We start from the raw sequence: 27290 nt of genomic DNA, 5'->3' as shown, positions 1-27290 counted from the left end.
ATTCTCCATACAATCAGCGAAGAAAGGAACATAAGGAAAACACTGACAAAAAGAAGGAACAAGTGTTAAGGGATCAATGAATAACGCCCTTGGTACTAGAGGGGACTGTAGTATAGAGTGTAGGGGAGATAATGGAATACATTTGGCAAATAGATCTAGAGACCAAGTGATACTCTAAGATGAAGAGGTTGGCGCTGGAGAGGAATTCATGGGTACTGCGTCAAAATAATAAGTAGGCGGACAACTAGGAAGAAAATCTGTAGATTCTACAAGAAAATATGCAGCAACCTATTTGAGTGAATGCACAAAACTATACATGCGCCGGTAGAAACCATCATTCAACAAAACGATTGATGCTGACCACCGATACAAGTCAATATGTATGAAACAATTGTACTAGATGTAGTCACAGAACTACGTTCGTTTTTAGGTAAATACTTACAATCCGATATATGAAAGAGCTCATAAATAAGTAAGATAGTAAGAGCTGCATGTCTGTTCCCCATAAAATCCAATTTATGCTAATGTATACGCGTAGATCTCACCGTGACTGAGTAGATGAAACAGGCCCACCACTGGGACCTGGTAGTAATCGATTGGTCCTGCAACGATTTCGAAAACTAGAAGAAGAAGAAGAAGAAGAAGAATGAATAAATGAATGAATGAATGAATGAATGAATCACTACTTACTGATAAAATGCATACTTTTATTGTTGGACCATGCAACTGTAGGAAGGCTAATGTTGTAATATCATTGCTGACACACACGGAGAGGTCCGCCTCAAGCAGGTATAAATACATTTTCAAAAACAGTATTTCAGAACAGTGTCAACTATTACAGGAGACTGTGCACGCCGTTGATGGAGTAACCTACCAGATATTCAGTGACGGCAGTGATAAAGCCTGTCTAACAGTGTACTCATATGTGTCAATATTGCAGTCGAAACTCAGGATGAAATACGGAAATATTTTTGTTTCAACGACCGTATGAGGGTTGACATCTCCTATTTGAGCAAGACATATTCCAGGGTCCCAAAGCATCTGGTAAGCGATAGTGTGAAATTTACGATCGTTTTTGTGCAGGACAATTTCAAAATTGAAGCAATAAACTGGAGCATTAAAAGCTCTATTGAAAATGTCAACGAAACTCTTAAATGTCATACAACAGAAATGCAAACGGTGGGAGATGCTATGAACAGTGTAATCCGAAAGGAGCATTAAAATGAAAACAATGTTAGAAGACGTAAAAAAAGCGTGGATAAAATGCATGTTTGACCATCAGCTCCTTTTATTTTAAACCCAAATATCGACCGGTTTCAATCATGACTATCTTCACGGATACGAGTTATAAAGGTTTAAGCCACATGATTACATTTGTCAGCACTTAAATATTGGTAGACCATGTCGTGAATATCAGTGTAAGCCACAGGACTTTTTGAAGCAAAAAAACTAATACCAAGTCTACACAGAGTAGTACTGCTCAGGATCGAAGATGTGAAATCCTTCTGAGGTGAATAAGTCTAGTAAATAAAAAGCGTGTGTCGATAAAAATTCTATACCAAGGTAACAAATTTTATTGACTGATTATTGGTTTCGGCTCATTGACCAGCCAACTTCAGATCAATTTACAATGTTGTTCAGTGTGTGACAGTCATTACCCATAGTCGTGTTCTTAGAGCTAAGTCGCCTGAAAATGAGAAATAGTAGTTGGTTATGTAAACTGACAACGTTAAACACTAATCAAATATTGTTACGGTGACCATATTGCCACACATGTTTGCAAATACAAAGGTTGATTTGACTAAGAAAATCCTCCATAAGCTTTACATGCTATGTCATTTATGGTTACAAAATCTATTTGTAAATAGTTTCTGTATTGTGAAGATACAGAAACTGTATAAATACAGACGTTGGAACCATTAATAATGTACCCACGCATTGCTAGGCTAAAATGACAATATAATAGTTGTCTCCCTGTCCACCATAACGTTTGTGGCTACATGACCTATGGAAGTTTGAATCATTCTTGAGATGTCCTTGGATATCGAAAGTGGCTGTGGTGACCGCATACGATAACTGCGAAATACAGGTTCGAGTACTGCTCTGACATAAATTTTCATGTGTTGCAAACAGCTCACATAAATGCATAGTCACAGAATGTGAAGCTGCGTACTGTCATGATGTCTGTTTAGCGTGCATCAGCATGTCAACAAGATGCAAAGTCATTGAGCCACACTGGGCAATTCATCAGAAAATACACCTGATAAGTTTTTAACAGTTGTAACAAAAATCAGTTTTACTCTAATATGTTCAGACAAGTAACAGAAAGTGTTAAACAGCTCTCATACAGATGAAGGCATAACAGGAGAAGAAGATGTAGAAGAAGGAGGAGAAGAAGGAGAAGAAAAAGATATAATATTACAGTGTTAGAGAAATAGATGAAACTTATGGGTGTGGCAGGATCAGCCGTATAAGCTGACAAGGCATCCCACGTGGTTAACGAAATACGTAATACAGGTTGGGAGAAGGAGTTTGAACGAAAACCTGGTTTAGTGAACTAATGTTTTTAAAAGCCTCGAACACCTGCAGTAGACATAGAAACATATGCTGAAATATTACTTTTGGCTAACGCACACGGCAGGCAAGACAACACGCCAAATGGTCAAATAAAATGCCCAAACAGAAGGAAATTCATTAATATTAGTGGCCCGGTTTATCGGGTGTACACGGTGCAGGTGGCAGTAGTGACATTCAGCATAAAAGACTAAATAATATATCTCCAGAGTATGTATACTATGATAAAACAGACTGAAACTAAACAGTAGAACGGCTATAGTTGTTTACAGCATCATCTACTGCACTGAATAATTCTCACATGAATGAAATTATATCAGCCATTTTAGAGCTTCGAGAAAGTCGCATCATCGAATAATAATTATGGAGTCGGTGACCCATGAACTTCACAAGTTAGCAAGGAAGCGTGTCATAATACGAGGTTTAGACGGTTTATGGTAGGCAAATCGCGCAGACGTGGGGCGAAGAGACAATCTTTACAGGCAACAACTGTGGACCTAGAAGAAAGCTGAAAAATGGTCTAACTCACGTTGATAAGGAGATTAATGTACTAGAGAAGGCTCGCGAAAATCATGATTTAGAGTATGTTGAAAATCAACGTTTGGCAGATCTGCCGATCGAATTGTAGCTGATAAGGCCAAGCATTTACGTCAAACAAGAGACACGGGCGTAGGACAGAGTACTGCGTCATGCAAATCCGATAAAGCAATGTAAGCTAAACTTAAACTGGGTACTGGGACACACTTCTGACATGTTATTAATGCACTTCATCACAGACTGAAGAAGCAAAAGAAAAAGCTTGTAGGAAGTTTAAATAATTGCACCCAGTCGGTGGTGGGAGTGTACAAAAGTGCCTTGAAGCTCAAAGGAGAAAGAAGACGACATGTTAAAACACTTAAAGTTCTTCCAGTACCTAAGACATATGGTGGAATTATCCCATTTCTAATTCCAGGGGTTGCAGGGCTATCAGCTATTGGTTCTTTAGCAAGCAGTGCAGCAGCCTTAGTCCGAACAGTGGTATCAAAGAAAACGAAGAGAAGCAGAGACTAAAAAGCATAACGCAACAATGGGGTAAGACTGTATTTCGAACAAAGCAAGAAAGGACTTCGACTGTTCAAAAAAGACCGCTTACAAATCTGCTTAAATTCATCAATAAACACAAAATTCCAAGATTTCATGGAGTATTTGTGCGGAAAACGTTGCGAAAGATGATGTGGAAATCCAAAGAATGTGGGACTATTAATTTAGATTTTGCAGGAGGATTTGGAACTCACTGGACAGCGTACGTTCAAAAAAAAAAAAAAAACAAAAAAAACAAAAAAAAACCAAGTAATGTGTACTAACTTGACCCATAGGGGGACTTAAGAATAATGCCTTTGCTTCACCGACAATCACGTGTTGTACAATTTTTGGAGCCACCAAGACTTTGACTCGTAGCTCTGCGGACATCTCTGTCTAATGTTCCCTTCTTGCAGAAAAACAGGCAGCCTGGACACCAGTTGGTCAGTTGATGTTTAGATGTGATGTGATGTGCACTCTGACATTAAAAGAAAAATTGTTGGTGTTAAGTGTGAATTTTGCCAAGGGATCTAGGCAAAGTGGTGTAGAATATTGCATTCATCGGTCTGTGTACATAATTCAGCATTCCTGACTACATCAAGGTGAACAGTTTACTACATCTAGAAGCTGATGTAACATTTATGTTGTGTAAACGCCCCATAGCTCATATAATACTGACGATCGAAGTGCATTTATAAAACGATCTGTAAAAGGGTTTGAGTTATATTCAATCGTTAATACGTTTAAAACAGAGATAAAGACAACAGACTTCAACAGGGCAAATTCAATAGCACCATTAGTGGCATTCTCATGGGGTCAAATATTGGAGAACAATACAGATAAAATATACAAGTTGGATCAAGTTGTGGACATACTATTAGCCAGAATGATGCGTGTCAACTGTAATACCGCAATGAATTCGTATATCAATGATCAATCAATTCATGCAATCTACAGATTATTTCCTATATTAGCACCAGGACATTAAGTCGTCCAGGTACCGAGCAACCCAGTACACCTCCCACTGACTGTTCAGACATGATACCATCTTGATTTGAGCATTGTGGATGTGGACAGGAATCTAGTCGATTGTAGAGGAACCCGCGTCCGGCCTACCTGAGTTAGGTTTTCCGTGATTTCCCTAAATCACAACAGGTAAATGCCGGGATGGGCACGGACGATTTCCTTCCCCATCGTTCCCTAATCCGATGTGACTGATGACCTCGCTGTTTGGTCCCCTCCCGCGCATCAACCAACGAAAATCAACGTTTTTTGATGGGAGGATATCGTGGTTTGTCTTCACCTGAAGCAGCAGCACCATGAGTATCAGGTATAACACCAATGTATACAGCCGTCGGTAGAATGAATGACAATGTGGTAACACGGGAGAATTGCAAATATAATTGAAACCAAACAGTGACATCACTCAGTATAACAGCCCCTGTTCAGTATAATGAGTGGATCACTTGCCAAGAATGCTTCTCCTACGACCCTTTTGCTTAGGTAAAATTTAATAACTATGATAAGGATTTTCATTCAACACCAAGATAACACAAGAATTCCAAGCAACTGTTTCCCAGTCTCCTATACTTGGAACTAACATTTCTTATGAATGGAAGCTCTACAAAATTATTTGCCTTCCTATTTCAGTAAGTAGGATATGAAATTAATGGCATCAAGGTTTATCACACAAGAAATGTTGGAATCACATCGACCCTCAAAACATACATTTCCACATAAACTTTCCTAGTCATCTTCAAATGTGAGTGGTCTACAAAGATAATCACTTCAGCTTGTGTGTCCTGCTCAAAATATTTGTGGGAGTCTTTGAGGATGATAGACTTTTCATCTTTGTGTGTGTGTGTGTGTGTGTGTGTGTGTGTGTGTGTGTGTGTGTGTGGACCTGACAGACCCTCAAATTTTTAAGCAATTCTTAGATGCTGGATATGATTATAGAGATGCATAGTACCTTTAATGAGGTCCCTCGGTTTAGCTCCAAGGGCTTTTCAGATAGTCAAACAAGTAAGTGGTATTAGCATTTCACATAAAAGTCTTACATATAATTACCCATGCTTATGAACTTTTTTTTTCATTCTAGGAGACCAGAATACGACTACAGAGATGTGTAGTAGAACAGATGTGCATATACCAATACGGAGATGGGCTCCTACTATTAACAATTGTATATGTACATGGTCGTAATTGGTTTTTCTCAATATTAGTTCATGCTTGGAAGCATTTCTTGTGCCATGTTTCCTTTCTGTTGTAGATACTGTCGATGATGATGTTGTGAGGTCTGAACCAAATCAATGCCACACCCATTCACTTTGAGACTGATGCTTATGCTGAGCTCGATAAAATACAAAAATCAATCATTCTCAATGATGATGACAATGTGAGGTCTGAATGCACCACTCACACTGACATCGATGTTGATGCCGAGCTGGATAAAATATTAGAATCGTATACAATGACTGATGACGATGATGATGATGATGATGATGATGATTATGATGATGAACGACTGAAATACCTATGTGGCTCTAACAACAATGATTATTTTCCACGTGCGCCCATCTGGATGTGGGCTTGTGGTGACAACAATGCCAGACCCACTCATGATGCGATCATCACCATCAGTGTGTGTGGGCTTGTCGATGTCTCAGCCTGATCCGTCATCATTCTGGTACGGACTATCAACACTGGCACGTTTGCCTTACTCCCTTCGCTCTGGACTATCCCGCCGTCTTCCTGGACGATTGCTCCATGGTTGTCCTGGACCCAGCGGCAGACCAACAGTCAGTCCTGTTGGATCTCACATGCTTAGACGACTTTAACGCTGGATACCGAGACCCTGTCACTTTACTTACACAAGACTGCCCGTATTGGAAAGTGAATTGCCTAAAATAGGCAAAGACCCTCAGTATCCTGCCATTAAGTGCAATGTGGTATTACATTGTGAAATCGTGAATCCACAAAAGAAGTAAACACTATTGTCTACATTCAGGGTAAAAGTGGGGTGATACAGTGGGGTGATGCAATTGCAAGCTGGTTCATAGCTTTTACTATGAGTGTCACACTGGGCCATTTTTCCGAATTTCAGGAATGGGGATCAGGTAAATCTTTCAGTCATGTTCTCTGCCTCGATATATGCTTGCATGTCTACGATCAAATATATGGTGGCGGAGGGGGTTCAGTTTTTTCCCTCTTCCAAAATATATTGCTGTATTAATGTCCAGAATGTCCGCCACCGTAGCTGAGTGGATAGTGCACAGGGGGCCAAGGTTCGATTCCTGGTGGGTCGGAGATTTTCTCCGCCCAGGGACTGGGTATTTGCGTCATCTTAATCATCATCATTTCATCCTTGTATAAGTGTAAGTCTTCAAAGTGGCGTCACTTCAAAAGGCTTGCATCAGGCAAACAGGTCTACCCGCTGGGATACCACACGACATTTCCACATTTCAATGTCCAGAATCTTCAACGGGGTGATAAATTTTGCTTTGCATGATCGCTTCTGATTGTGATGGAGATTACCCCAAATATGGCGAGTATATGAGGATATACCTTACAACTAATGTCTGTGAGCATTAAAACTTCACCAGCATCATACTCCGTTTAAACTCCAGCACCTACCAAAATTTGAGGGGCTGATTCCGGATTAGGCTATTCAGTTCATGTCTGCTGTCTGAATACACATAAAAGCAAGCCAGAAGACGAAGACGAAGTGCAGATTGTGCAGAGCTCAGACTGTGGTTTATGTTTGTGCATCTTCGGAAACTTGCTGAGACAATGCGTCAGCAGCACACGCACATCACTAGAACTGCTCTTGCTGATGAAGAAGGAATCGCTAGACTGAGTTTAAAGATGTGGCTGCAGATTCTCTGGAAGGAAATGCCATGGAAGCGGACGTGGCATATCCTACCCATTTGTATGTCATGCACAGTGACTTGGCACTATGAATGGAGCGCTTAGTGCCACGTATTGGTTCTGTCCCCAAGCTGAAGAAAATGCAGGAAGATAAAGAGGTTTCAAGCACTACAGTAGCGTCCAACAGTGCCTCTGTTTGTGGGTAAAACTAGTTAGTCACCTGCGCCATCTCCTTCAAACAGTCACGTTAGTTATAGGAGTATAGATGTCAGTACAAAAGCGACGGTTCTCGCGATGTACGACTTAGAAAAGGATTTTAAAGTTAATGAACATATCCATTTTGGAAAACTTCGTAATATTTGAGAAAGTGTCGAAAAATTCATTTAGTTTACCGTTGAGGTGGGCATTATGAGGCTAGGGATTCCATCAACAGGTCAAATGTTGAGCTGGCCACCAGCTTCCATCAAGGATGGCTAAGGTTTTGGTACCCTTCACGAAACTTGTCAGTGTCGGTTTAGATATCCGGGACGTTTCCACACTCCACATGTACCACTTGTACTATGAGTCTGCAGGACTAAATTTCACTGATCCAAAGTTTCTTTATATAGATCCGAACAGCTACATCTGTTGCGTGAAATGCTGTCATCGACATGAAGTAATGTACAATCATGATGCATTCGAAATGTTGATGTGTGGCTTATAGTGCTTGTGGTATTACACCTAAAAGCAAAAAAGAAAAAAAAGGTTATCAGCCTGATGAAAGACGAGGCGAATGGGTGGTTTGTAGCAGAATTTGTGGTGCTCAGATCGCAAATGTACGCATACCGTACAGATACAGGCGCCAGCCGAAGACTGGCCAAGTTTGCATCATGCGGCCTCAATGGCTCTAACAATCGTTGCTCCATGGTGTTGGTGGTGCTCCACCTCGGCCTACACATTTGTCCTTCCATCGTGAGGCCGCGTGGTGCATATTTTAATGCAGCTGAAACTGATCTGTCGTGGCGTTATGACAAATGGTTCATCTGTGAAGGCGGGATCGGCACCCTCCCATTCTCCCACTCTTCAGTCGGTTGACGAAGAGCGGACGTATATACCGGGTGTCACTCCTAAGAGACGTCAAGCGCGTTTCCTCTGGTGACTCGGCAGATATTGGCAGTTTCTTTTTTGCATTGTGTAGGTAGAGTCATCCCAAAAAATTCTTGCACGTCATGTCTTTCATGCGACAGCCAGTGTCAAAAGAAAGCGTCAGTTTATTTACCAATACAAACAAAATGATTTTTAAATCAAGATTTTAAATGCCCTTTCAACAGAGCATCCCCAAATTAGTCTAGTCCGATATTCCATTTATCGATATGTATTAACAGGGGCAGTGCAAAAAAACCTATGTAAATAACCAATGGGAAACGTAGTAGTATATAGATTCTTCTTCACTAATAGTATCTTTATATGTGTATAGGCTTTCTATTACAGTAAAAAAAATATCGTATTAGCAAAGTAACCCTGAAAAAAATAGGTTGTAAAACAATTGTATTTACTAAACCAGAATTCTGTCAAACGCCTCTTATTATTTAAAACGAAAAAACGGTAATCCCCTAACTACTGGATACAGAGCGCAAACACCGAATTGCTCTGGAGAACAAATGAGGATGGGAGGGAACGGCCGTGACCTCGGTTTTGGTTCCCGAGCCGGCAGAGCGAATTTGTGACCTTCACTCGCAATTGCCCAAGAGATGGGTATGGTGACGGCGGAAAGTCACAGGTTACATCTCGCAATTCCCCGAGATGCGTGATTCCTCAACGGGGAGAGGGTAATCTTGACGAAAACAAGCCCTATTGTCTTATGATACTAGAAGTGACCTCCAATCTGGGCCCATGCTTAACTAAAAATCAATGAGCATCAAATCTTGGGTATATCCCGCGCCACATGTCAATGACCTTTTAAATCTTCGGTAGAACCTGCACTACGTATCAGTGACCTGGAAATCTTGGGTGGAACCTGCACTGCTACACTACCCACAGGTGCGTGCATATTCGTTCAAAGGTTGAATTGGCTAAACTCGGAGTCTGCGCTCTGAATGCTGAAGAAACCTGGTTCACCGTTTGAAGTCATTTCAGACCGAGCTCGACACTTATATATTTTTATTAACTGTAATGAAAGGAGCCGGCCGGTGTGGCCGTGCGGTTCTAGGCGCTTCAGTTTGGAACCGCGTGACCGCTACGGTCGCAGGTTCGAATCCTGCCTCGGGCATGGATGTGTGTGATGTCCTTAGGTTAGTTAGGTTTAAGTAGTTCTAAGTTCTAGGGGACTGATGACCACAGATGTTAAGTAATAGTGCTCAGAGCCATTTGAACCATTTTTTGTAATGAAAGGGAAATCATTTATGGAATGATGAGTTACATCAATCAGTTAATTAGCTGTAAATGGTATCACTGAAAGGCACAGACACGTGATTTAAACTGGAAAAGAAAAGAAAGTAGCATTTGCTGAACAATGATACGAAAATGAAGAAGTATTTGAGACTGGAGTGACATCGGGTTGCAGCCTATCGCTGATGTCATTCAGTCTGTACACTGAGAGCTGTTATAGAAACCTAGGAGAGAGCTGGAAATGGGATTAAGGTTCAGGGAGAAAAAATAAATAAATAAAAAGTGAGATTTATAAATGACATCGAAAATCCGTTAGAGTTTTATAAATACTAAAAACCAGCGGCAGTCAATATCATAATCTGATAATACAAGAAAAGTACCACATACAGAAGGCAGAAACAGAATGAAAACAGATTAAAAACGACTACAATACAGCATACAATGGCACACTATTTAACACATGAGAGGAGCTAGAGAGAAAATACGACCCAAACAGATAAATTGTATCCCAAAGACACATACGACGGACTAGACAGACAATAGTAAAAAAGATATTGTGCTTTGTGAAATGAGATGGTATAGCCTCGGAGTGAAGTTCCTCAAAAACATGCAAAGCGTATTTGTGTGCGTTTCCACAGCAGATGATCGTGCAGACGAGGACGGCTACTCCAAAAATAATAAAAGTAATCGTTTAATGCAGTCGTGAAACATTTTCCGTATGCAAACTACGTTTATCGATAAGGCGAAATGGTAATACGTCGCACAGACTCATAGTAACATCATTTAGTTCAAATGGCTCTGAGCACTATGGGACTTAACATCTGTGGTCATCAGTCCCCTAGAACTTAGAACTACTTAAACCTAACCAACCTAAGGACATCACACACATCCATGCCCGAGGCAGGATTCGAACCTGCGACCGTTGCAGTCGCGCGGTTCCGGACTGAGCGCCGCAGTCGGCAACATCATTTAGTTGCAGACGTCAAGCTACCAGTATAAAGTAACGTAAAGAGGGTCCTACATCTACTTCTACATCTACACGATTACTCTGCAATTCACATTTAAGTGCTTGGCAGAGGGTTCATCGAACCAAAATCATACTATCTCTCTACCATTCCACTCCCGAACAGCGCGCAGGAAAAACGAACACCTAAACCTTTCTGTTCGAGCTCTGATTTCTCTTATTTTATTTTGATGATCATTCCCACCAATGTAGGTTGGGCTCAACAAAATATTTTCGCATTCGGAAGAGAAAGTTGGTGACTGAAATTTCGTAAATAGATCTCGCCGCGACGAAAAACGTCTTTGCTTTCATGACTTCCATCCCAACTCGCGTATCATATCTGCCACACTCTCTCCCCTATTACGTGATAATACAAAACGAGCTGCCCTTTTTTGCACCCTTTCGATGTCCTCCGTCAATCCCACCTGGTAAGGATCCCACACCGCGCAGCAATATTCTAACAGAGGACGAACGAGTGTAGTGTAAGCTGCCTGTTTAGTGGACTTGTTGCATCTTCTAAGTGTCCTGCCAATCAAACGTAACCTTTGGCTCGCCTTCCCCACAATATTATCTATGTGCTCTTTCCAACTGAAGTTGTTCGTAATTTTTACACCCAGGTACTTAGTTGAATTGACAGCCTCGAGAATTGTACTATTTATCGAGTAATCGAATTCCAACGGATTTATTTAGGAACTTATGTGGATCACCTCACACATTTCGTTATTTAGCGTCAACTGCCACCTGCCACACCATACAGCAATCTTTTCTAAATCGCTTTGCAACTGATACTGGTCTTCGGATGACCTTACTGGACGGTAAATTACAGCATCATCTGCGAACAACCTAAGAGAACTGCTCAGATTGCCACCCAGGTCATTTATATAGATCAGGAACAGTATAGGTCCCAGGACGCTTCTCTGGGGAACACCTGATATCACTTCAGTTTTACTCGATGATTTGCCGTCTATTACTACGAACTGCGACCTTCCTTACAGGAAATCACGAATCCAGTCGCACAACTGAGACGGTAGGCTCGCAGCTTGATTAGGAGTCGCTTGTGAGGAACGGTGTCAAAAGCTTTCCGGAAATCTAGAAATACGGAATCAACTTGAGATCCCCTGTCGATAGCGGCCATTACTTCGTGCGAATAAAGAGCTAGCTGCGTTGCACAAGAACGATGTTTTCTGAAACCATGCTGATTACGTATCCATAGATCGTTTCCTTCGAGGTGATTCATAATGTTTGAATACAGTATATGCCGCAAACCGACGTCAATGATATAGGTCTGTAGTTCGATGGATTACTCCTACTACCCTTCTTAAACACTGGTGCGACCAGCGCAATTTTCCAATCTATAGGTACAGATCTATCGGTGAGCGAGCGGTTGTATATGATTGCTAAGTAGGGAGCTATTGTATCAGCGTAATCTGAAAGGAACCTAATCGGTATACAATCTGGACCTGAAGACTTGCCCGTATCAAGCGATTTGAGTTGCTTCTCAACCCCTAAGGTATCTACTTATAAGAAACTCATGCTAGCAGGTGTTCGTGTTTCAAATTCTGGAATATTCCATTCGCCTTCCCTGGTGAAGGAATTTCGGAAAACTGCGTTCAATGACTCCGCTTTAGCGGCACAGTCGTCGGTAACAGTACCATCGGCACTGCGCAGCGAAGGTATTGACTGCGTCTTGCCGCTTGTGTACTTTACGTACGACCAGAATTCCTTCGGATTTTCTACCAAATTTCGAGACAATGTACAAAACGCAACAATGTAGAAAAATACGGTAGTAACCACAACGGACATAAACCATTTTAGGCCTTATTTCGTCAGAATAATTATTGCTTAAAACATGTTCGTATTTTACAGGATTGACTAAAAACACTGATTATGGCACGATGATGCTAAAATATGTCTGGGCATTTATATATAATAGTTGTATGCGTAGCATACGGACAGGTACCCGAGTAATTTAATATCGAAACACGGATAGTACCATAGTTTCAAAAGCATACGAAGACTGATTGTGACAGAAGTAGTAAATATTCTGAACAAAATAACTGATGTTGCGCAACGTAGAATGGGTATAAAATTCAAACTGGTAACTCCAAGGAAAGCCTTTCAGAAGAAAGAAGTTTGTGAACATCGAATCTAAATTTAAAATTTAGGAAGTCTATTCTGAAGTGTAGATCCTGAAGTGTAATGTGGGTGATGAGCAGTTCAGACGAGAAGAGAATTGATCTTGAAATGCGGTGCAAAAAAGAGTGCTGAAGATTGGATGCATTGTTTGGAGTACTAATGAGGAGGTACTTAAACTACAGAAAAGATAAATTCATACACAATCTAGAAAATAAAGGATAGGTTGATAAAACATCTACTGCGACATCAGGTAATACTTAATTTGATTATGGAGGGAAACGTGGAGGAAAAATATATAGAGGGTGACCAACCTTCAAACACAGTAAACGGGTTAAAATGGATGTATGGTGTAGGAGTTCCTCGGAAATGAAGTGACTTGTACAAGCATGGATGGAAAATGCATAAATCAGTCTTCGAACTTAAGGCTACAACAATCAAGTTACATCAGCAAATTTATTAATCGTAAAGTGTTAAATTAATGGGCGCCAGAGACACTCAATGTAACAAATTAAAAAAGAAAATAATATTCAGTGAATAATAAACAGACATAACCTGTCTGACAAGCACTCTTCGCTTTAATTTCTAACAAACTGAAAATTAAGGGGACCACACTCCCTAAATTTAGGCAAGTATTTGATCCATTTCTGAAAAAAAAACTATTTGATGCAGGACCTTAATATTTTTACTATGTTACATGATGCTAACAGAGTCAAGTGTACTAAAATCTACTTCATCAAATTTATAGTTTTTAAGAAATACTTTTTTATAAACTTATTAACAAAAAATATTAAGTTTCTCTGCAGAAAATATTTTTTTGTGAACTTCCTAATGGGGGAATATTAATGAATGTAGTAACAGAGGTGGCTTTTTATGTTATGCAGAGTGTCTGAAAATTTATTTCATTTATCTGTGACAGTTTCTGATGTAATGGGGCATATGTACTGAAAATTTTAGTTTTTGGGAAATTGACTTTAAAGAAAAAACTTTTGAAATTTGTTACTTATAGTTAATTAAAACTGTCCTGCTGCGTATGATGGCCCTTCTTTGGCCTCTAGCAGATCTTCCAGTTTTGTTTTTCACCTTCCCGGATGTGTGTCTCGCTTTCTTGGCAATAATAGATGCAGACCTGTCTGCATCGCCTATCCTCATTTTATCGTAATGTTGCAGCCCAGTGATCATATTTTCACCAGGATTAATTCCCCGCTTTTATGGTTCCAACACTTTCCAATATTACCACAATTGAATGTAATAACAGCATCATGAACTCTGAGTTTCATTGTATGCATGCCTACAAATACAGTTTTAGGGAGGCGGTTCCAAATTATGCTGTTGAAACACTCATTTGGGTTCTGTGTCTGCCCATGCAGACATTTCCTTAGAAGGTCAGGAAAATAGGTTGAATTGCTGTAATAACGGCAGCAGGAAGAGAATGCTGGTGAGATTAAGATTCTCCAGTTGCCTGAGCCCTATTGTATTTGCAATTTTCTCCTGATGGAACAATCCATGACATAGTTTATCATCCGTAGAGGACTTATGGAAGAATATGGCCCAAACATCTCTCTTCATTAGCTCCAGATTTTCTTTATTTTCCCTAATTTCCTGCCCATAGTATACCTACAAGTTTTCTATTTCAGGTTTAGTTAACCGACCCTGTCCCTCCAACAATTTTCCGTCTCCTAATTTTTTCCCTCTCATATCAACAGTTAGTTTTCTCAGCCTTGTTCCCAAACGTTTTTGAACATGGCCTACACATTCTGTTTTGCTAATAATGGAATCTCCATATGGCTTAGAGTTCACCACATTGTTGTATGCCTTACTGTCATCATCGCCCAAATATTTGGTGTACCATACGCCTCTTGTTTCTACAGAGCGATGAAATATTTGTTGTACTCCATGAACTTCCATACCACCACTTGTTCCTCTAAAATTAGCCACACAGTTGTGTTCATTATGTTCATTGACTGTACACCATTTGCAATATTATACATTATCTCCACATCTAACACTTTACCGGTGTCTACACTCATGGCAGTCACTACTCCATTCAGAGAAGTATGTCCTCTTTTCTGCCAACTTCCATCAAGTGCAACTGTAATATCCGAGCATCCATCATTTTCTTCTACTGGTTCCCTAGCAGCCAGTTTCATGCTTTCCTCACTGACCTCACATCCAGCTTTCTCTAATATTGCAGTCAGTTTTTCAAATTTATTTGGTGGTTGATGTAAGTTCATCACTGAACAAAATGTTCTCCCTGCAGCCATTCCCTTGCCAATGGATATTAAGGCATAAACTAATCTAGTATTGATTTCATAAGGGCCACTTGCATCTGGTTTTGAAGAACTCATAAATGAAATCACAGCTGAGCATTTAGTGCAAATTAAATCCAAAACAATTGCTAGGCCTTTTCTCCCAGACACTCTCACAAATTTTCACACTGTATGACTCACCATACTGTCTATATTGTACAAATTTAGAAATTACATCTGATAATATTCCCAAATTTATAATAATGTTACTGCACCCCTTGTCACTTACAGTAAATTCATTCTAACTCTCTTGAAATAGTGAGAGCTTCTTTGATAATGCACTTGTTGAAGAATTACAATTAGAAACATCGTTACCAGGCAACATAACCTCTTGTTCAGAAAGCTTTCTAAACTTGTTTCCGCTAAATTAACGTTTCTTGAAAAAGCCTTTGCGCCTCATTATCTTCAATAAACACAACAAAACACACGTAAACAAGCACTGCAAACGTAAGTATAACAACTACTCACAATCACACTTGAACAAAACCAACTGCGTGTTTGAAAGCTTGTTGTTTACAAACAGTAGAAACAAAAGAGTACCGACCGTTGCATTCCAAGGATAGCCAACACACTCAGGAGTAGATGCAGAAGTGGGTGACAGAAAAGTGGACGTGGCACATAAACACATGTAGTAGGAAAATGCTCTTTAAATGCTGGAAAAAAAATTTATTCAGCAAAATCCTTTTCAGAGTACTTAAACAAAACCTTAATCTATCGAAATATGATGAAAACCGAAAATCGATTTTTTTTCGACCTGAACCACTGTGTGGTCCCCTTAAACTGCATATACAATGTGCAATGTCCGAGGCACAGAACATCCTACAACATCCAGAAACACACAACGCTTGGAAGACTTGTCTAAAAATCTTTTATCCATTGCGGATGTGGAACACTACTACTGTGATGCAAATGTTTCCAGAAATTACTGCAACCGTCGCCTTTTGTAAGTCCTCAATTTTTATTTACCATGAGCGGTTTCAAATTGCCTAGCGTTCATCATATGACATGTCTGGAGCATTGTGTGCCTCCTGTAGCAGTGGCAATATGTAAAAACGAAACTTACAAGCAATCAATATGGCGAGAGTTGTTTACAGTATGAGATAGACTTAAGCGTATTATTTACAGTTATCAATATCCGTTGGTTTATTTCTGGTGGATACATTATTCTGAAACAAATAACGTATGTTTTCCAGTAACTTTAATTTATAAAAGGTTCACAAACTCCGCCACAGATAATCAATCCCACATGCTTGACAGAATGTAAATAAACCAAAGAGCCTGACTGAAGTTGTTTTCAAAGAATTTCTTCACTCAGCACTCGCACATTCATGACATTAACTATATATCCATTCATATTGCGTTCATTACTAACTGTACGCGGCCACTCTTTGCTGTGGTTCTTAATGGAAAAGAAGGAAAAGAGAAAACACACGTTTCAAATAAATATGGTAACTGGATATACGTCCTAATCTCCTTCTCTCCCCTGTCTGTATCTCCCCTTCCCTCTTTCTTCCTATTTCCTCCCTTCCACCTCTGTCTGTCCATCTTCTCTTCTCCCTTCTCACTCTCCTCCTGAATCTCTCTCTTCCCCTCTCTCAGTAAGTCCATCACCTCCTCCCCCTTTCTCTATCCATCTTCTCCTTGCCCCGCTCTGTCCATCTTCCCCTGCTCCGTCTCTCCATTCATCTGCTCCTTCCTATTTTCTGTGTCCATTTCCTCCCACATCCCTGTCCATTTCCCCCCACATTCTTGTCCATTCCCTCTTCTCCCCTCTATCTGATTTCCAAGTTTAATGTTATTGTAAATTATGATTCTGTGATAGTATTCTAATCATAAACTAATAAGCCATAAACAGGACTTTTCTGTTTGCTAAAAACACTTTATTACATACTTCACACATATATTTATATATTAAGAAAGTATATATGGAGAAGTACGAGAAACTATCACAAGTTTGTACCTATCTCTTTGGTTCCACCATTCTGACCCTCTAATAATAGCTGCGCTCTTTGCATTGAGAAGCTGAGCTGATTTTATATTGTATACAGGAAAATGCAGCAGGGAATTCATCTATGAATGGCATCTTCTTCGCATAGAGTGTTTTCAGTATCACTGATGCTTTCTATAACATGAGTCATTTCTGAGTTTGGGAGCGGAACCCTTAGCGTTAATGTTGTATCAAAAACAGAATTTAATATTTGAAGTTGTGTCCTGTCCCATTTTAGCACCAGACTGACCCACAAGATATTAAATGAAAGGTTTCTATTCGTTTGCCTTTACATAGGGCGCACGTTTTCTAGTTGTGTTTGTTCTGTAGGTATTTCGGAAAGATCTAATTATTGAATTTGTTAGCACCACACGTAGCCCGTACTGAAGCAGAAGCGACTGTTACAATTTACGTATCGGAATTTCTACAGTATTTTTTTTTGCGGTGGTGTAAAGCACTTTATTTTCCAAAGATTATGAGAACGGTACCATTTAATTAACTTCGGTGTTTGGCGTCATTTCTTTCTTTATTTGAAACATTTGTAAGAAGAATGCGTTTGATCATATGCGTAAACTTCCATCCACAAACAGAACGGATAGAACTTCAATTTACGGTAAAATGAAAAGCGTTACCGAAACACGTTAGGAAAAGTGTCATCCAAACCTTTTGAAACGCCGTTATCTATTTGCTAGAGAAAGTGTATACGTACAAACACATCAGTCAATATTTAAGAGACATGACATGAACCTGTAAGAAGGTTCATGTTTTTTCCCTAAGTACCAACTAACATCAAAATAACTGCAATTTACGCCTTCGGCATAGGTGAAATTTCACTATAAGGAAAGGTTATTTCGTGAAAACTATTTCATCACCTTATCTTCTTATTTATGCGCGGTGTCGGATTTTTCTTTGTTCAGGTACTGTAAAACGTAAGGCACTTTTCGGTTTCAGATTTCTGGCCGCTTCTACGAAAACACGCAAATGGAAGAAATATCCGAGTAGTAGTGCAGTATTTGCAGTGCGTCCCGAACACAAGACAAGCAACTAAGTAACTATTAAGAAGACACAAGAGCCCCAAATCCACTAATGCGACGAATGCAACATGAGTCAGTTCAGCGAGGACAGGTTACACTGACGGAAAAATATCGTATCACCGGGAAGGAACTGTGTGACATAAATTAAAGTTGGTAGGCGTGTTTTTACATCTGAAAGATAATGTCTGTTCAAATTTCGCGCCACTCATATAAGAATGGCGCTAGTAGCGCCACTACGAGGACGCAGATCAGGTTTGCTTCAAATACACGCTCTAACGGTCGCGAGCGCTAGTTACAATTGAGATTGGACACGATGAGTTGGCGCTAGTCAAGAAACCCTTGAAGAGGACAACGACACCATCATCAACACTTCACTTACTTTGAACGAGGTCACGTAATAGGGCTGCGAGGAGCTGGATATTCCTTCTGCGATACTGCAAAAAAACTTAGCAGAAATTTAGCCACTGGATATGACTGTTGGCAGCGGTGGTCACGAGAATGTATGGTCGCAAGATAACAGGGCTACGGACGGCCACATGACACTACCGAGAGGCAAGACCATCGCGTTCGGGGTATGGCTCTGGGGCATCGTACTGCAGCGATTAGAGGCAGCAGTTGACACCACACTGACACAATGAACTGTTACAAATCGGTTGCTTCGAGAACAGCTCCGAGCCAGACGCAATGTAGAGTTCAATCCACTGACCGCAAACTACCGCCATTTCCGACTTCAGGGTGTGAATCGAGAGCTGATTGGAAGGCAGTGTGGAGGTCTGTTGTGTTTTCTGATGAAAGCTGGTTCTGCCTCGGCAGCAGTGATGGCCGTGCATTGGTTAGGAGGAGGCCAGCCAACCTGCCCTCAAGCTAGACACACTGGACGTACACCTGGAGTTATGGTCCGAGGTTCGATTTCGTATGGCTGTCGGAGCACTCTGGTGCTTATCCCACGCATCCAGGCTGCAAATTTCGGCGTCAATTTTGTGATTTGACCTGTAGTGCTGGCATTCATGAACAGGATCCAGAAGGTGTTTTCCAACAGGATAACGCTAGCATAAATACCGCTTTTGTGTTGTGACCCAACGTGCACCATCACCAGTGACATGTCTCCTCGGCCCGCTCGACCGCCATATCTGTCTCCAATCGAGCACATATGGGACATCACCGGACGACACCTCTAGCGTCATCCACAAACAGCATTAGTCGTCTCTGTATCCTTGTACTGACCGACCAATTGCAACAGGCATTGAACTCCATCCCATAAACTGACATGCGGCACCTGTACAAAAAATGAATGAAGTTTGAATGCTTGCATTCAGCATTCTGGCGATCACACCGGTTACAAATGTACCAGCTTTTCACATTTGCAATCGGTCATCTCGTACTTCACCTGTCGTCTTGCAATGTTAATCACCTAGACAAATGTATTCTCGAAATTTCATTACTCCACATTAATTATTTTTTGGTGCTGCAGTTTTTTCCGTCAGTGTATGTTTAGATGCTAGCAGACGATGCTACTGTTCCCCGACAGACGTTATATCAAAACTTTCCTCCATATAAATCTCGAAAGTGACATTCTGTTCTGTTCCGTCACATTCCGTTAGTAAAGATGTGAGTACCACCACTTGAAATACTCTTTGGCATGTTTCCTTTCATCCCGTTCCATGCCATTCTGCGCCATCACGTATGAACGTACAAACTTACTTTGTGATTTTCTGGTGGCTTCTGATGCAGGAACAGAGCTCTGAATACAGCATCTGCCGCTTCGCGAGTCCCCTGTCGGCGGTCAGGTCCACAGCACCGTCACCAGAGAGCCGCAGTCCAGAGATGCGCTGCCCCAGCAGCTGCAGGAGGGCTGCCACGTGCAGCATGGCCGCCACGAAGAAGCAGTCCAGGCCGATGACGACGGGCACCTGGGTGAGGAGCACAGCGCACTGCAGGGCGTAGAGCGCGGCGTACGCGCCGGGCCACAGCGACCAGTCCACTCCCTCGATCTGCACCACCGGCAGCAGCTTCTGGTCGCCGCCGGCTAGCAGCGGCGCCGGCAGCCACAGCAGGATGACGGCGTAGATGTAGACACTCAGCGACACGGTCATCCAGCGGGCCCAGCGGCGTGCGGACTCCAGCTCGGGGCGGTCCCAGTCCTCGGACACCATCAGATCCAGGTCGCGCACCAGACGGTAAAAGGACTGCCTCTTGCTGAAGAAGAGCGCCGCCTTGGTCATACCGGAGACGTCTTCGAGTATGTGCATCAGCGTGTGCGAAATGGCGTCCACGTCCCCTCGGGCGGTGTGGATGCTGAACAGACCGACGGCCACGTAAACGGCGGCGCACAGCTGCACCAGCGCCGCGTACACCAGGTAGGCCGGTCCACGCACGCGCGGCGACAGCCCCACCACCGCCAGGTACAGCACGTTGCCCGACAGTGTGCGCCCCACACCTTGCTGCCCATCCACCTCTGACCCTGGCTTCTGCGACTGAAAGAACAAATCGAGTCATCGGCAACTGCTCCGTGTGGTGGGATGTAAAAAGTGTCCAGTCACACTACTAGAGCGGATGAGTTATTGCCAGAATAATACTCTTTGAGACTAATCTCTCTTAGGACAAACTGACCTCGGTCCCGTGCTCAAAAAGCACAGAAATAAATACACGTGTTTGTAGTTTATTACTTAACGTTTCCGTCAGAGCTGCAAATCACATTTTTATTTGTGACTAGATTCGAACCATTCGTTCATTCCCAAATTATTACCTATATTAGAAGATACAATTTTATTAACAAAGCGTGATAGACAAACGTTTTCTGTGCACAGATTATAACAGTGCAATGAATCTTTTGTGGCATACTTGCATTTGTAATGTTTCCCTGTACGTAATACATTTGTTTTTACATCACATCAATATAACAAATATTACTCAACTATATTACGGTTGTCTTGGTACACTCAAGATTCAATAGGCGGCTTTCGTTGTCTAGCTACAAAAATATGACAAACACTGAGTTTTTTGTGTGTCCATAAGCTCTGTGTCCCAGAAATCACAATGTCACAATTACATACATTGAAGCGGTGTATTGGTGAAGCTCTCAGACATTATCACAGTGTTTTATAAATTGTTGAAATATCATAAGCTAACTGCTTTACTGAATGACGATTTATTTTTATAAAGGGTAAAAAAATTATGGTATTTAATTTCAGATTGTTCGTTCATCAATTTGTGCGGCTCTTTAATCTTCCGTTTATATATTTCAAATGCTTCAAGTATGTTTAACTTCGTTCCTTTAAGTGTCCTGTGTAAAAGATTCATAATACTGTCGGTAATACCTATTGTATATCATGTGCTTGGAAAATGATGGCTAAAAGCAGACCACTTTACTCTCTAAAAAAACGATAAAATGTTCCACATTATAATCTATACAAACCAGATGCACAATACTTCAATCCATTTTTTACAATTTTATGTCTTATACTAAACCTTGGTTGACCTGTAGTTCAAAATGCTATTTTTTACTCTTCATGGAAAGCGTTCGTAAACTTGTCGGTAATGTTGTTGTTGTGGTCCTCAGTCCTGAGACTGGTTTGATGCAGCTCTCCATGCTACTCTATCCTGTGCAAGCTTTTTCATCTCCCAGTACCTACTGCAACCTACATCCTTCTGAATCTGCTTAGTGTATTCATCTCTTGGTCTCCCTCTACGATTTTTACCCTCCACGCTGCCCTCCAATACTAAATTGGTGATCCCTTGATGCCTCAGAACATGTCCTACCAACCGATCCCTTCTTCTGGTCAAGTTGTGCCACAAACTTCTCTTCTCACCAATCCTATTCAATACTTCCTCATTAGTTATGTGATCTACCCATCTAATCTTCAGCATTCTTCTGTAGCACCACATATCGAAAGCTTCTATTCTCTTCTTGTCCAAACTATTTATTGTCCATGTTTCACTTCCATACATGGCTACACTCCATACGAATACTTTCAGAAATGACTTCCTGACACTTAAATCAATACTGGATGTTAACAAATTTCTCTTCTTCAGAAACGCTTTCCTTGCCATTGCCAGCCTACATTTTATATCCTCTCTACTTCGACCATCATCAGTTATTTTGCTCCCCAAATAGCAAAACTCCTTTACTACTTTAAGTGCCTCATTTCCTAATCTAATTCCCTCAGCATCACCCGACTTAATTAGACTACATTCCATTATCCTTGTTTTGCTTTTGTTGATGTTCATCTTATATCCTCCTTTCAAGACACTGTCCATTCCATTCAACTGCTCTTCCAAGTCCTTTGCTGTCTCTGACAGAATTACAATGTCATCGGCGAACCTCAAAGTTTTTATTTCTTCTCCATGAATTTTAATACCTACTCCGAACTTTTCTTTTGTTTCCTTTACTGCTTGCTCAATATACAGATTGAACAACATCGGGGAGAGGCTACAACCCTGTCTTACTCCCTTCCCAACCACTGCTTCCCTTTCATGTCCCTCGACTCTTATAACTGCCCTCTGGTTTCTGTACAAATTGTAAATAGCCTTTCGCTCCCTGTATTTTACCCCTGCCACCTTTAGAATTTGAAAGAGAGTATTCCAGTCAACATTGTCAAAAGCTTTCTCTAAGTCTACAAATGCTAGAAACGTAGGTTTGCCTTTCCTTAATCTTTCTTCTAAGATAAGTCGTAAGGTCAGTATTGCCTCACGTGTTCCAGTGTTTCTACGGAATCCAAACTGATCTTCCCCGAGGTTGGCTTCTACTAGTTTTTCCATTCGTCTGTAAAGAATTCGTGTTAGTATTTTGCAGCTGTGACTTATTAAGCTGATAGTTCGGTAATTTTCACATCTGTCAACACCTGCTTTCTTTGGGATTGGAATTATTATATTCTTCTTGAAGTCTGAGGGTATTTCGCCTGTTTCATACATCTTGCTCACCAGATGGTAGAGTTTTGTCAGGACTGGCTCTCCCACGGCCGTCAGTAGTTCCAATGGAATATTGTCTACTCCGGGGGCCTTGTTTCGACTCAGGTCTTTCAGTGCTCTGTCAAACTCTTCACGCAGTATGATATCTCCCATTTCATCTTCATCTACATCCTCTTCCATTTCCATAATATTGTCCTCAAGTACATCGCCCTTGTATAGACCCTCTATATACTCCTTCCACCTTTCTGATTTCCCTTCTTTGCTTAGAATTGGGTTTCCATCTGAGCTCTTGATATTCATACAAGTCGTTCTCTTATCTCCAAAGGTCTCTTTAATTTTCCTGTAGGCGGTATCTATCTTACCCCTAGTGAGATAGGCCTCTACATCCTTACATTTGTCCTCTAGCCATCCCTGCTTAGCCATTTTGCACTTCCTGTCGATCTCATTTTTGAGACGTTTGTATTCCTTTTTGCCAGTTTCACTTACTGCATTTTTATATTTTCTCCTTTCATCAATTAAATTCAATATTTCTTCTGTTACCCAAGGATTTCTACTAGCCCTCGTCTTTTTACCTACTTGATCCTCTGCTGCCTTCACTACTTCATCCCTCAAAGCTACCCATTCTTCTTCTACTGTATTTATTTCCCCCATTCCTGTCAATTGCTCCCTTATGCTCTCCCTGAATCTCTGTACAACCTCTGGTTCTTTTAGTTTATCCAGGTCCCATCTCCTTAAATTCCCACCTTTTTGCAGTTTCTTCAGTTTTAATCTACAGGTCATAACCAATAGATTGTGGTCAGAGTCCACATCTGCCCCTGGAAATGTCTTACAATTTAAAACCTGGTTCCTAAATCTCTGTCTTACCATTATATAATCTATCTGATACCTTTTAGTATCTCCAGGGTTCTTCCATGTATACAACCTTCTTTCATGATTCTTAAACCAAGTGTTAGTTATGATTATGTTGTGCTCTGTGCAAAATTCGACCAGGCGGTTTCCTCTTTCATTTCTGTCCCCCAATCCATATTCACCTACTACGTTTCCTTCTCTCCCTTTTCCTACTACCGAATTCCAGTCACCCATGACTATTAAATTTTCGTTTCCCTTCACAATCTGAATAATTTCTTTTATTTCATCATACATTTCTTCAATTTCTTCGTCATCTGCAGAGCTAGTTGGCATATAAACTTGTACTACTGTAGTAGGCATGGGCTTCGTATCTATCTTGGCCACAATAATGCGTTCACTATGCTGTTTGTAGTAGCTTACCCGCATTCCTATTTTCCTATTCATTATTAAACCTACTCCTGCATTACCCCTATTTGATTTTGTGTTTATAACCCTGTAGTCACCTGACCAGAAGTCTTGTTCCTCCTGCCACCGAACTTCACTAATTCCCACTACATCTAACTTCAACCTATCCATTTCCCTTTTTAAATTTTCTAACCTACCTGCCCGATTAAGGGATCTGACATTCCACGCTCCGATCCGTAGAACGCCAGTTTTCTTTCTCCTGATAACGACATCCTCTTGAGTAGTCCCCGCCCGGAGATCCGAATGGGGGACTATTTTACCTCCGGAATATTTTACCCAAGAGGACGCCATCATCATGTAATCATACAGTAAAGCTGCATGCCCTCGGGAAAAATTACGGCTGTAGTTTCCCCTTGCTTTCAGCCGTTCGCAGTACCAGCACAGCAAGGCCGTTTTGGTTAGTGTTACAAGGCCAGATCAGTCAATCATCCAGACTGTTGCCCTTGCAACTACTGAAAAGGCTGCTGCCCCTCTTCAGGAACCACACGTTTGTCTGGCCTCTCAACAGATACCCCTCCGCTGTGGTTGCACCTACGGTACGGCTATCTGTATCGCTGAGGCACGCGAGCCTCCCCACCAACGGCAAGGTCCATGGTTCATGGGGGGGCTTGTCGGTAATACGGCCACAATATTTCAATGTATTCAAGTTTTTTTTTTCTTTCCTTACGTGGGTTTCTTTCACTTTCGTATTTTTTGAGATTCTGTGTAACTAAGCTTCTCTTGAAACCGTGCTGTTGCAACCTCTTTGAGGATGCGTAACACCATCTGTATTTCCGTCTCGTGTAATGGAAGCTTATGTAGGCGAGCTACCATAGAGAAGAAATACTCTTTTTATGATTTGGTGGTTGACTGGAGTCATCCGTTATTATTTCATCGGAGTGTGTTGGTTTACAAAAAATGGAAAATTTCAGCTTCTTTTCTGCCTTTGTTACTGATAGTTCTGTGTAGTTAACTTACCTTTGTATTTCTAACATACGTAATACTGAACTAAAAATTCAAAACTGGTTACTAATAAAAATATTATTTGAAACATGTAATAAGTAAATTACAAATATATTGAGTTTCTGATCCTGACACCGACACAGCGTTAGAGATACATAAATACTTGTTTCGTAAAACCCCTGCACGCAGTTCAGGAGCCTGTGTCCCATAAAGGCTACTGGTCAGTTCCCCTACGTCGTCGCCTCATGAACATATAACCACCGCAGATTGCAGCAGGCAGCTGTTGCAGCGACATACCGTACCACCTGCTACCAGGACATCAGGGTACGACCACCACATCGTCAACCAGTCGTGTTACCGAAATCTAGGGTCCCAGTTCAGCTTTGCAGCAGAGTGACTACACGAGACCTTGGGTATCTACGCATCAACACGCAGGGCCAGTGTTCGTATAAATGGCTCCCACACTGCGAGCAAAGGAGACACCACTGTGCACCACGACCGCTGTGTGGCCGTCGTTGAGGCAGTGTCCACTGGTGCAGCCATCAGCGCTAGTCGGCATAATTCACTTATCGTACCGTCCTGCCTTGGGGTAAAGTACCACGACACACACAGCCAACCGGAAGTTGTGGACCGAAGCTCGCTACCCGGGTGGTATAGCTTTTGCTGCGAGATGCTGCCAGATAGGCTGTCGATTCAACCAGCCCGCCTCGTGGCCGTGAAGCACGGCAGTGCCAACAGCACCGACTCAGCGGCAGCCCCATCAGGTTGCCTGCCTAGCAAGAACGATCCACTCCCGAGCCACGCTGTGCTGTTTACAGCCACGGCTGCCGTCTTGACAGTGTGCCACCGCCGACGTCTGTGGCTTCAGCACCTGACCCGCTCACTAGACGTGTGCCTGGGACATCGTTTGATACTGTAAGACAGCAATAAATGAGTGTGGTTACAACATGTGCATTGTTGAATACGATCCCGCCCTCATGAGTGAATCGGCACGCCAGGGCTGAGGAGATCTGAACGGTCACCGTGGCTAGCCTGTAACTGCTCCCCCACCCTGCAATGGTGCCGATTACTTGATAACCGTGGATGCAAGTGGACATCAGCGGCAACTCTGACTACATTTGCCTGATGTATTTTCTAACTCCTTTGTCTCTGTTTCTTATCTTGTAGGCAACATATGTTTAGATGTTTTTGTGAAATGATCTTATCAATGGAAGAAAGTAACGTAAAGTCCAAAAGAAGTATCTCGTAGAAGGAAATATGTAGATATAGCGTGCTAGTGTTAAGTGCGACCTGTACACGATTTACAAATATAATCTAGTCAGGGACCACTCTTCCCTTCCTTGTGGCAGGGATTCCGGTCTCATAATAAAGTTTCTATGAAAACTTAACCGAATATACAGCATGCATCAAGTGTCAGAGACTGTTGTAAACAGCACCAAAACTAATACGTTTGTCGACAAGGAAGTGCAGACGTCATACATCCTTTGCGTTGCGTGTCTCAATCGACAAAAAAGGAAAACTTACAGGATCACTTCGTTGTCCATCTGTTTATCTGTCTATTTGGCTGATTGTTCAAAACCGTTTCTTTGAAGGAAGGAACAGTTAGACGTATAAAGCTGAAATATGTGTCACAATTTGTTATGTAAAAAACTGAAGCGTTTAAGTGAATTCAGTCAAAAGTTACGGCCATTTATCTCACACATTTTGATATTCGCAAACACACTCATCAAACCCTACAAGGTATGTCCATTTGCCCTATAACCATGAAATTTTGCAAGAAGGAAGGTTTCCAC

General features: G+C 41.5%; 1 protein-coding gene across 1 annotated transcript in view; it reads right to left on the bottom strand.

Moving 5' to 3' along the window:
• LOC124594699 (odorant receptor Or2-like) overlaps nucleotides 1-27290 on the bottom strand; it is a 121408-nt gene that overhangs the window by 77928 nt on the left and 16190 nt on the right. The window contains exons 2-3 of the mRNA XM_047133066.1: nucleotides 20373-20807; nucleotides 20035-20324 (exon numbers count right to left, since the gene is read on the bottom strand). Coding sequence (XP_046989022.1) covers nucleotides 20035-20324; nucleotides 20373-20807 — 725 coding nt within the window. The remainder of the gene's footprint in view (nucleotides 1-20034; nucleotides 20325-20372; nucleotides 20808-27290) is intronic.

The sequence above is a fragment of the Schistocerca americana genome, chromosome 2 (assembly GCF_021461395.2).
Source record: "Schistocerca americana isolate TAMUIC-IGC-003095 chromosome 2, iqSchAmer2.1, whole genome shotgun sequence".
Taxonomy (NCBI): Eukaryota; Metazoa; Arthropoda; class Insecta; order Orthoptera; family Acrididae; genus Schistocerca; species Schistocerca americana.
This window is presented reverse-complemented; position numbering and strand designations above follow the sequence as displayed.